The sequence below is a fragment of the Perissodus microlepis genome, chromosome 7, assembly GCF_051167445.1.
Source record: "Perissodus microlepis isolate ML-2025 ecotype Zambia chromosome 7, ASM5116744v1, whole genome shotgun sequence".
NCBI classification, from domain to species: domain Eukaryota; kingdom Metazoa; phylum Chordata; class Actinopteri; order Cichliformes; family Cichlidae; genus Perissodus; species Perissodus microlepis.
In genome coordinates this window covers 32,966,396-32,979,110 of record NC_140467.1, presented here as the reverse complement: position 1 = coordinate 32,979,110, position 12,715 = coordinate 32,966,396, and the positions used below count along the sequence as shown (strand labels likewise).

The 12,715-nt window shown below is 42.4% G+C and overlaps 1 protein-coding gene across 7 annotated transcripts in view; it reads right to left on the bottom strand.

Moving 5' to 3' along the window:
* cacna1bb (calcium channel, voltage-dependent, N type, alpha 1B subunit, b) overlaps positions 1 to 12,715 on the bottom strand; it is a 220,527-nt gene that overhangs the window by 132,000 nt on the left and 75,812 nt on the right. For all 7 annotated transcript variants that reach the window (XM_084934715.1, XM_084934713.1, XM_084934717.1 and 4 more), the window contains exons 7-8: positions 9,806 to 9,958; positions 3,689 to 3,876 (exon numbers count right to left, since the gene is read on the bottom strand). In XM_084934715.1, coding sequence (XP_084790841.1) covers positions 3,689 to 3,876; positions 9,806 to 9,958 — 341 coding nt within the window. The remainder of the gene's footprint in view (positions 1 to 3,688; positions 3,877 to 9,805; positions 9,959 to 12,715) is intronic.

Sequence of the window (12,715 nt, the reverse complement as noted above, 5' to 3'; positions counted from 1 at the left end):
TTTTTTCAGTTTCAGTTTGGTTTGCATGAAAATGATACATAATGTCCTGCTTTTTTGTATCTTTAATGATATAGAATCCTTCTGCAGTTCGGCTAATTACTTTTAATTTGTGGCACCCCTAATGTCTGGTGATTTCCATCCATCCATCTTCATCCGCTTTATCCGGGGCCGGGTCGCGGGGCCAGCAGCCTAAGCAGAGAAGCCCAGACCTCCCTCTCCCCAGCCACCTCCTCTAGCTTATCCGGGGGAACACCAAGGCGTTCCCAGGCCAGCCAAGAGATATAATCTCTCCAGCGTGTCCTGGGTCTGCCCCGCGGCCTCCTCCCTGTGGGACATGCCCGGAACACCTCACCCAGGAGGCGCCCAGGAGGCATCCTTGTCAGATGCCCGAACCACCTCAGCCGGCTCCTTTCGATGTGGAGGAGCAGCGGCTCTACTCTGAGCCCCTCCCGGATGGCTGAACTTCTCACCCTATCTCTAAGGGAGAGGCCAGCAACCCTTCGGAGGAAGCTCATTTCCGCCGCTTGTATCCGCGATCTCGTTCTTTCAGTCACTACCCACAGCTCGTGGCCATAGGTGAGGGAGGGACGTAGATCGACCGGTAAATTGAGAGCTTCGCTTTTGCACTCAGCTCTCTCTTCACCGTGACGGACCGGTGCAGCGTCCGCATCACTGCGGCCGCAGCACCAATCCGTCTGTCGATCTCCGGCTCCCTTCTCCCATCACTCGCGAACAAGACCCCGAGATACTTGAACTCCTCCACTTGGGGCAGGAACTCATCCCCGACCCGGAGTGGGCACTCCACCCTTTTCCGGCTGAGAACCATGGCCTCAGATTTGGAGGTCATTTTGTATGGTGATTTTTTTAATGCAAATCTGTACATTACTGTGTGTAATTCTGCTCAAAAACCTTTAAATAACCTAACCAAACCAAACCATAATGTCCCTGCTAATTACTAAGATGCAAAGAAATTTGAACTGTGAATTAAACCACAATACAGGGCAGCTGAATGTCTCTTTAGTTAAAGACATGCAGCTGCAACTTTAATCATCTAAATCCCCAACATTTGGTAAGTACTACTACTGCAATAAATGATACTTTGGTTTACAATTTTTAATTGGGTTAAAATAATAAAAAACAAGAAGCTCTGGATAAAAATGGACATTGCCACATCGGCCCAGACATGTTGCTATTTCCTAATTCTGCTTGGCTGCACAGCCCTCATCCTTTAGGGAATCTTTTCTCTTGAATTCTAGCATCGTGTGTTTTCATAAGGCACTATCACGCTTTTGTCTGCACTGAAAAAAAAGAGGTGCTGGAGTTTAGATAACAAAACTGTCTGGGTCTGTGATAGAAAGGGGAAAGTACTAGAAACTTAAAAGGCTGGAGGGGTTTAACCCAGTGACCCAGTTGTCTAAGACACAAGAAATCTCTGTTTTGAGTCCAAGCACAGAATGTTACGTGACATTTAGGCTCCCTCTTTTCTTATGTTTCCTCTCATCCTTTAATGTGCTCTGGTGGCTCCAGCTGTGGAAAATGTGTCTTTGCATCACAACAAACAAACAGAAAATAAATCTAAGATTTATGTTTGACTGAATTAAGAAGGCTTTGGGAGAAAGAGGCATCTTCATGCCCTAAAATAAAACCACAGAGTAAATTTACAGCCGCTTTCTTTTGGAAAAAACAGCCAGTGTTGTTGTTTCTTCTGTGATGTTTGTGAATGTGCATAATGAATCTTGGGTGAGTCTTTAATTTTCAATGTGCCAACCAAATTGCTTATCTTTCTCTTTCCTTCCAGCCACCATTGATCACATCTTTATGCTTTAACTGGTATTCCAATAAAAATATCACATTTTTCTACTTGCTTTGCAGAGCACAGCCTGTAATTTAAAAAGCTTCCTCTCTGATTTTTATGTCTTTCATTTGTCGTATACCGCAATGTTAGTGCCACTACTCTATTTCACATCACGTACTCCCAGACATCCTGAGGGAGCTCAAACTAGACTCACTCCTTCTCACTGAAAAGCCAGCTGAGGTGGTTTGGGTATATGATCGGGATGTCTCCCTTTGTGGGCATGCCCAAAGGGAGGAGGCCCCGCAGTATAGACCCAGAACTCGCTGGTGAGATTATATATTTTGTCTGACCTGGGAGTGCCTCGTGTTCCCTTAGCAGGACTGAAAACATCATAAGAAGAAAGAGCATCTCGAATAACATGGTTAGCCGGCTGGCATGATGATCCAACTTCACATAAGTAAAAGAAAATGGATGGATGCCCCTACTTGCAAGTTTCCTCACTGAAGTGATAAATTCCTGTTTTTATGATTCACAGATTTATATTATCCATGTAATTATCCTTAGTGTTTGTTATTTTTTATTTGTATATCCAGCTCTTGTTTTGCTAAGTGTTTTTCTTTTTAATGTGCCTGCTTGTGTTTCCCTCTGTCTGGCTTTTCCCTTCCAGTTTTCTGCTCTCATTACTGCCTGATTTAGTTTACAGACTCCTTACTGTCCTTCCCTCCATGTGTGTTTGTTTTTAGTCTGTCTCAACCTTTGTCAGATTGTTGTCGGATATCCCACGTTTTCTCTCGCTTACTCTTTTCTCATTTTGAGACATTTTTTTCCTGCCATCAGTGTGCAGCGCTTTGCATCTTTTAATTTAACTGACTTTCTGACTCCACTCAAGTGCACTCTGGTTCTCTGTCTCTCTTTGGGTTGAACAATCTCTTCAACACGACTGATAATTTTTATGTATTTTTCCATTATGTACTTACTTGTTACTGCTGATTGCTTTATCATAACCAATCAGAGATAAACACCAGTGAGTGGACAACATTCTTCTTTAAGCTCTTCTCTCATTTCATTTATGGTCATTTAACTTCTAATTTGTTTGGGGGCTGGTCTTTTTTATGAAGCGTTGAAGCGTAAGACTTTTTTCCTGTTTCCGTTTAAAAGAAACAGACTGACTCGTATTCTGTGGATGTGAATGCACAGGGACACTAACACTGAACAGTGACACTACCATACAAACAGAACCCTAGGCTGACACTGACACACTGAAGCGGACCCCTGTTTACTTGTTCAACATTTGAGCAATTGTTTTACAGTATGCATACAAAAAGGCATGGTCAAAGATGAAGTAGTCCAAAGTTTGCAAGTTTTATGAATGAATCAATGTGAAATACCTTGGTGGTTCCAGGTGTCAATGTGTGCTCCATGTGAGTGTGGAGGAAACAGGTCACACAGACCCAAAGCACAATTTTTTTTTCAGAAAATTTAAAGTTCTGCCAGGTAAACAAGCTAAAAACAGCATGATTCTGCTCGTCTAACCTTAACCTCCAGTGGTAGGCCAACACTGTAAAGGTTGCACTGAGGGAAGTGCTAGAGGAAAGGTCATGAGATTCATACACTTTCATGGTTTATCTCAATGCAAAAATAGAACAAGAAATTAAGTCAAGCCACAAGTATCTACAGTATAAAACTATTGTGATCAGTGCATAGAATTAGAACAAGGGTTCATGCTCTTCAGATCAGCAAAATACATATCCTGATATCATTATCAAAAAAGAGAGATAAAAATATGGAGATAATAAAACTGGAAAAGTTGATGAAGAATGAGGAAAAATAACATCTCTGTGGATAATATAACAAATAAGTGGATGTTCAAAGTTTTAGTGTGGATAGACTCACGCTGTAAAGGATGTCCACCCAGCCCTCCATGGTAATGCACTGGAAGACGGTAAGCACTGCGAAAAGGATGTTGTCGAAGTTGGTAATACCAAAGTTGGGTCCGGTCCAGTACACTTTACACTCGCTCCCACTGGGACAGGTCCTCGCTGGGGGCTCATTACCACAAGGCCAGTCAGCTGTTCTCTCATCTGACCAAAAGAGAGATACAGAGAGAAAGGAAAATGATTCTGCCAGCCTGTTTAAATCTACTAGACATATACAGCATAGACTTGTTCCTGCACTTGTGTGCGTAACCAACCAGAGTTATCCCAATGTTTCCAAAATGTTTCACATTCTTCCAAAAAGTCCAACTATCTACTCCTAATCAGTCATCGTTCATGGCTACAACACTTACAAAGAAAAATACACCACAGGTCCATTAGTCACATCTGTGTCATAGTCTGCGTGAGCAGCTGGGTGTGGCCTGTGTGGATCCCTGCCTCCTGTACCCACCTTGCTGCGGGCCTACCATCCACTCACCCCAGCAGCACACCTGGAGTTAATTCTGGGCAATCAAGGGAGGGTATTTAGGCCAGTTCACCAACCCACCTAAGTTGGTAACAGCCTCTAGCTCAAGAGCAAAGTTCCTTGTTTGCTTACCTTGTCGGTGTCTCTCCTGCTCTGCCAGCCTGCTATGGCACAACACCACCACTAAGGTTCACCTTTTGGATTCTGGACACAAACCCTCTCAGTATTCTCAGTCACACTCCGGTATCACCAACCGCACTACCTGCCTGCCTTCACCACCCCACGCAGGGGCATAGGAAACTCAGGTCAGACCTCCTAAACACTCCTCTGCCACCCACTCGGACCTCTGCCTCAGCCTCCTCCTACCCAAGTAAGGCAGTCCATTTCAGTATTCACTATAATCTCTGGCCCAACCCATGCACCCACTAACACCATTTCTCTCTCTCTCCCTTTAGTGCGCACCGTGAGCACCACGCCACCAGTCACTGCTTATGTAATGTACCTCGGGCTGCCAAACTAGGATTCTCTGCCTTGTAGTGAATTGTGTATGAAGTCAAGTTTCTAGGTTTTTGTTTCGCCACCACACTAGTGTCCACCCACTAAGCATTATATTGTGTATAACGCCACGCTAAGGTCCCTGGTTTGTCTCTCCTTGTTTTCCCTGTGTTGTTGTAAATAAAACTTCTTTAGTTCAACTATTCTGCCTCCGCACTTGAGTGCAGTTCTGGTACAGGCATCTGGCCCCCTTGACAATCTGCTCCAACCCACATTCACTGGTTTTCTCAGGTGAGGACCACTGACCTAGTAACCTGTAACTCGGAGTCAAGCTGCAGCCTCATGCTTTCAATCACTGCACAAAGCTCGGGTCCACAGGTGAAGGTCAGTCCAACAATCATCTTGGGAATTACAAGCTTGGCTCTCTGGCTTGGCTCACTTTAAAAGAATGACGCTATCATTGCAGCTGAGGCACTTAACTAGCAGCAAATCTTTTAGCTCCTCATCTATACTGATGACACCATAGCTCGACCTACATCTGTAAAATAGATTTCTTGTATCTTCTTTAACTTAACAGAAAAGAAGATGGCACAGATGAACTTGTGACATCCTTTCTTGTAAGTCAGGTCAGGATATTTTCCATTGATGTCCTTTCTAACATGTAGCACGCAACAGGAAAAGGCTTCAGACACATTGGCACTATTAGAAATATAGCATGTTGTTTATATAATAAGGCTGCTTGGATGGAGCAAACAGGAGGCAGCACATATGATGGGTGCAGCAGTGAATGCACTGAACAATGAGCTGCACCATCACACAGAGTTTATGGTAGGGAGAAGTCAGGTTAAACACCACCTTTGCTGATTGATGTTGAGAAATGAGTGAAAATAGCTGTAATGAAATATGTGAATGATGTTTTACGGACTTTTATTTCATTTTCTAATCTTTTCTTTGCATCACCACCAGCGCCTGGGCAAAGCCAGAGAAACTTAGATGATGGTGTCAGAAGATTCATCAAGCAAATGTGCATTGCATGATCACTAAAAGAAACACAACTCAATAACAACAGTTTTATTGTGGATATAAACAGAAATAATTGATACACAGAGCAGTAAAAAACAACAACAAATAAAGTACTTCAATGCACTTGAACTGTTTAGGTTTTGTATGGAAAGAATTCAGATAACATCAAATCAAGCAAACTGCAATGTGTGTGCTTTCACTTGAAGCTCTGAATCTGCACCATCTCTGTAATTGCATCAGCTGCCAGAACACTGTAAACCATCCTGCTGGATAAGCATGATTTAGTCGTATTCTGCATTCAGTTTCCCCTGGATGTCAGAGCTGGGAGTAACGTCACTCCTGAGTTCAGTGCTTTCCAGTGGTAAGCTGGAAAAGCTCGGAAAAACAAAATTTGTTTTGCTCCTTTGTGAAGTAGAAACTTTTATGCATCGCTAGCATTACAGCATAATGCCTGCTTTTGTTGCGCTTGAAAACACCACCACAGCATGTTCATGGAAAGAATCTCATCAGTATTCTATGTGTGGCTTGTTTAACGACTCAGCAGCACAGATTATATATTTTAGAGTTTTACTACATGCACTGCTGCCATCTCGGATTGTAAATTTGGACTTGGTGAGCTCTATATATTTTATATATCTGAAATGAATGTTGTAAAATAATTTTTTCCAACCTGCCGTGGAAGCTGTCTAACAAAGGGATGGAATCTTTTCTGGGATTCTCAAAGTGACAAATAATAATATTGGTGTACATGACAGGCTGCAGAGAGTTTGGTTAAAGGATGTGCTGGCACACATGTCAGCAGATGGAAACTAGAATAAAGAATAAATACTCTGAGTATAACAGATGCCTTGTGCCTCCAGAGTTTCATGAGGCATAGTGGCTGATCACAAGTCGAGCCAAGTTTTAACGATGATTTGCAGAGCCAGATTGCAAAGCCAACATCCCCCTGGTGTCACTCCAGTGAAATGTGTCCTTTCCTTCCCACTGACAGGTGCCGTGTCAGCTGGACTCAGTGTTTACAGGTGATATGGGACCCCTCTGAGGTCTTCATTTTCTTTGGCTGGCTACACTTCTTCAGTTTGTAAGAAATGATAACCTTAAATAGCATGTTATTATTTAAAACAAGTCAGATGGCATATATTTATATATATATATATATATATATATATAAAAGCCTCTGGAGTTGGACATGCCAAAAAAGGTCTGAGAAAAACTGATCTTCATTTTTCAGCTCTCTTGTGCCTATATGTGCCAGAAATTGCAGTTCCTCGAGTGGCAACTTCAACTTGGCCTTAAAAGTGAGCTACTCCTCATAGATTTTATCCCTTCATTTTCTTCCGCTTATCCAATTCAGGGTCACAAGAGTCCTCGGAGGATACGTTCTAAACAGATCTCTAGTCTGACATAGGGCAAACAACCATTCACGCTCTCAATCACAACCACGGCCAGTTATGACCACAGAGTAACCTGTCTTTAGTCTGTGGGATGAAGCTTGAGTACTTGGAGAAAACCCACAGGTAGAACAACTCCACATAGAAAGGATTCAAACCCAGGACCTTCTTCCTGTGAGGGAACAGAGCTCACCACTGCAACATTGTGCCCCCAGTAGGCTCTCATGTTAGAATGCCAAACTTTAGAGCATTAAAAAAGCATGTTAGCTGTTAACTTGGTACTCCACTCTCTCATCCAAATATGGTCACGTCATAGTCACTCCAAAAAACCCAACATGGTGCCAGTAAAAACAATAATATTGAGGCTTCAGAGTGCACAGTCTAAAACCAGTGGGTTATTGTCACGGTAACTACATTCCAATATGGTTTCTGATCTAAAGGCAAAGTATCAAAAGACAGATTTAAAGAGATTAACCTCTTTTCTGTCATGCAGAGGTTGAGGTCAAGGTCTAACACATGTATTACACTAGGTCCTTGTGACTTTAACTAGCATTATGACTCACTCGTTAATACGCACACACACACACACACACACACACATAAGAGAAGAAGAAAACATAACTATCCAGAAAGTTACCAATGCTGCACAGCTCAAACCCCGCTGTGTCCGTGTGACCAAAATAACTCAAGAACACGTGCTGTACATTAGCAAGCTGTCACAACTGCTCACACCATTACAAGCAGGGGTAAAACACACACATACACATGTATGCTTATGCATATAGTCAGACGCACACATATTTTACAAATAACCAAAACAATAACCTTCACAATAGCCTTCACACTCTATCTGACACTAGCAATGTGCAAATAACCCTTCTCATAATATTTTATCACTGCATTACACAATGGGTAATTTCAGCCAGTCAACCTGACTGTTTTCTATAATTACTAGAGCACTGTAGTATAATAACAACCTCATAATAGTAGCCTGGCTTAAATTTATCAGAAATTGTTTTGCTGCTCTGCTAACTCATACACAGGAGAGCCTGTTACATTTTTTTCTCCTTCCCTTTTAGTTTCATTTTAAGGGCCATAAAATAAGGTTATGGTGTCTCATACTTAAGCGTTTCACAATGTAAACGACCATTTTACACACTGTGTTTATAATATTCAACATGCACCTCTTGTCCGCCTTTCCAGGGGGACAATATATATGTGTGTGTGTGTGTGTGTGTGTGTGTATGTGTATATACATACATATATATACATTAAGGAGCATCCATGAGACATCATACCTGCTCAGCATATGTAAAAGTAAGCCACCTGTTGTTAAAACCTTCTGTTTGTGGGTTGCAAACAGTCAGAACAAAAAAGTACACAAGTCAAACTCCTCCAAAAAACAGCTCCTTTATAGTGGAAAAATATTAATAGAGCTTCTGTTTTTGTTTCTGTTCTAAAGGTAGACAGCCTAGGTACTAACAGCATGACTCCTGTTTGGAGTCTGCCTCAAGTGGCCATTAGAAGAACTGCAGTTTTTGGTATTTCAGCATCGGTTTCATTTTTCAGCTCCAGAGTTTGCGCTTTGGTCTTAGACAGTTTGGTCTCAGAAGGCACTGCAGCAAGGCCCAGTATGACATAAAAGAGGATTATGATGAAAGCCACTCTACTAGAATGAAAGTGGTAAAACTGAAGTAATTTATTGGTGGAAACTTTAATCTCCATATTTATATAATTGTACGTCTACCTTTAATTTAATTCTACAAATGTTCAGTTAATTTAAGGACAGTTACTTTAAAAAAAAGAGAAACTTTTACTACCTATTAACAGGAACTGTGTGATAGTGCACCACCATAAAAGCTATTCATTTTCCTTAGGGAACATCCTCTGAAACAATTAACTGTTAAAATAAATTATTTTCCAGCGTTATCATTTCTTTTAAAAGGTAATGAAGCTATTTGAAGTTTGGAGATGAAATATACCTCCACGTTAACTGCTTTACCATGCAGGTCTTTCAGAAAAACAAAAAACAAAACAAAAACAAAGCACTGACCTCATGCCCATTGTGATTGATCACACGTTTGTTTTTTCAAGATCTGAGTTTCATACAAAAATCAATGGCATTCAAAGGCCTCCTGAAAGGTAAAATGCTCTTATTCTGACATGCTGCAGCTTCTATTGGTAAATTCCATTATTATTATTAAATCCGTTGAGATAAAACCTTTAAAAATGTAATGCAAAAGCTTTTCTCACTAGAATAAACTTCTGATGCAGGAGAAAGGTGAAAGCAGTAACAACCTCATTAACCCCATCTGAGTTTCCATTCGATCGAGAGGCCCAATGCTAAAATATCTCTATTGGGTTACTACAAAAGCTATCAATCACAACTTGTAGACAGTAAAAAATGCCATCTATCAATATCAGGATTTGAAAAATAGCTGACAAAAACTGTGCTGTGGGTTTGTTTGCTACATTGATGTTTATCATACTGCCTCCAAGCGCTGTGAACGTGCAGCTATTCATGTGGCAGGAGTACATATACAACATAATCATTTATGCATGCCTACTTTAATACTGCATTATATGTTCTCGTATTTAACAAATACATGGACACAGACAAAAGAAAAAAAATGCTCCAGCAGCTAAGCTGATCAGTCAGTGTTGTCCTACAAATGCGCCACAGACAAGCTGTCACTCTCACCAGTGCCGTTCTTGAAGCAGGTGGTGTGGAATTTGCCCATGTAAAACTCCACCCCAATGATGGCAAACATAACAATGGCGAAGAACAGCAGCAAGCCAATCTGAAGAAGTGGAACCATGGCTTTCATTATAGACTTCAACACCACCTGGAGGCCTAAGAGACAAGAGGAGAGGAGGAGAATGATTATAGGCAGGGATTTGCCAATTTCTTGGAATTTTAAAACTTAAAAGGCAAAGTGAAAACTTCATGAATATCAAAAAACTAAAGCACATACAGATACGTATGCTTGTGTCTGCTATGAAAACACATAAATAATAAATTCAATTTTATTACAAATTAGGGAGGCGCATAGACGTGTGTAACAAAGTTACAGTCACAGTTAAAACTGACAAATAATGACAAAATAACCTACTTGCAGTAGGTAAAATAAGTATTTATGATAAAATGTATAAATAAATTAAATATAAATTTGAATAAAAGCAACATGCTGTATATCATACAATTGCTTTTGCTTGGAAAATTAAGTATTCATAAGAAGAAAATGGTCAGGAACTAAGCCAACTTTCCAAGAAGAACTGGATCTCGGCTGCTTTAGCATTTGCATTTACTGGTTGCATTACATTTATCACATTGCTTTTAATTAACTGCTATCTTGCTTTATGTTACCCATTCGTTCACTACATTTAGCTACTACTTAATTTAACATGTGTTTATTTAAGATAAGATAAGATAAGACTTTATTGATCCCACGAGGGGGGAAATTTTTGCGTTACCTCAGCTCAGGTACAGATATCAGAAGGAAATACAAAAATACAAATAAGTACAACCAATGAAAAAAAGTAAGATAATACACTATATACAACGGTAGCATACAGAGTATGTGATTATGGATATGGTTGTGGAACTATGCAAGACATAAACTATATAGCTTAACATAACTATTGTTATGTTAAGCTATGATACCCATCCAATGATGGCTGTATCATCTGAGAACTTCTGTAGATGGCAATCGTCCGAATTATAACAGAAGTCTGAAGTGTAAAGGCTGAACAGGAAAGGTGAGAGAATCGTGCCCTGTGGTGCCCCCGTGCTGCAGATTACCACCTCGGACACACAGTCATGGAGCCTCACATACTGTGGTCTGTCGGTAAGGTAGTCGATTGTCCATGTAGTCAGCTGTTTTCCTACTCCGGCTCCCTCCGCTTCCCTCTCAGTAGTGCAGGTTGGATGGTGTTGAAAGCACTGGAGAAGTCAAAAAACATGATCCTCACAGTGCTCCCCACCTGCTCTAGGTGAGGGATCGGTGTAACAGGTAGATGACAGCGTCTTCCACCCCAATTCCAGAACAGTAGGCGATCTGCAGGGGTCCATCGCTGAGTCCACCAGTGGCCGAAGGTGGTGCAGGATGAGCCTTTCCATTGTCTTCATCAGATGAGAAGTCAACGCAACAGGCCTGAAGTGGTTGGGCTTCTTGGGGTGTGCGATTTTTGGCACCAGAACCACACAGGAAGTCTTCCACAGTTCAGGAACCCTCTCCAGGCTCAGGTTGAAGATGTACAGGGCCACCTGACAGAGCTGGTCTGCACAGTCCCTGAGTAGTCTGGAGCAGATTCCATCCGGACCTGCTGCCTTCCTTGCCTTCATCCTCTTGAGCTGACTTCTCACCTAATCAGCTGTGAAGTAGATGTGAGGCTGGGCTGGAGTGGGGGGTGGGGCTGGCTCTGTTGTGGGTAGATGTGTGGACAGGGGTGAAGCAGGGTTGTGGTGAGAGGAGAGCTCAGGTGACAATGGCAAACACTGTACCTTCTTGGTAGGCACAGTGTTCTCAACACAGAAATTAATGTAGTCCGTGATGCAGTGGGTGAGGGCGTCGATGTCCTCATCGTGAGGCTTGCAGAGTTCCTGCCAGTCTGTGCATTCAAAACAGTCTCTTAGGGCCTCAGTGCATTCCTCAGACCACACCCTTATCACCTTCTTTGTGGGGGGTTTCCTTTTCACCATAGGAGTGTAAGTGGGGTAGCGAATGACCAGGTTGTGGTCTGAGTGGCCAAGCGGGGGGAGGGGTGATGCGCTGTAAGCCTGCTTTGTTTTGGCAAACAATAGATCCAGGGTTTTGCTGTCCCTTGTATGGCAGTCAATGTGACAGATATTGAGGCATGATTGAAGTCCCCAGAGATAATAATGAGGGACTGCAGATGTGCCATCTGTAGCTGAGAGACGGTGGAGTGAATGTACTCACAGGCTGCTGTAGCGTCGGCCGAGGGTGGGATGTAAACTGTCAGCACAATAACGTGTGAAAATTCCCTGGCCAGGTGGTATGGCCGGACGCTAACCACCAATAGTTCAATGTCTTTGGTACAGCGCTGTTCCTTCACAGTGATGTGTCCTGGGTTACACCATCTCTCGTTGATGTACATTGCTAGTGCCCCACCTCTCCTCTTACCACTCTCCATTGCATTCCGGTCCGCTCTAACCAGTTGAAAGCCATCCAGAGTTATGACAGAGTCCGGTGTGTGGTCTGTGAGCCATGTCTCAGTGAACAGGAGGAGGCTGCTCTGCTTGTACTCCCACTGCAGTCTGGTTAGCGCAATTAGCTCTTCCATCTTGTTGGGTAAAGATCTTACATTACCCATGAGAATGGATGGAATGCTTGGTTTGTACCGTCTCCTTATTTCCCAGTACTTCACTCCAGCCCTGCCCTCCTCCGACGCCGTAATTCCTTCGGAATCTTGGGTCGCTCCTCCGGGAGTACTTTCCTGTTGCCCAGTGCTAGTAGCTGTTCCCTACTGTAAACAATGGGGTGGCTTACAGATTCTCCAGAAATGGTGGTAAAAAGTCCCAAAAAGAGTAGAAGACATGCTACTACTCTCATGAAAATTTGTGGGTCCATGTCCCGTTGCACAACAAATA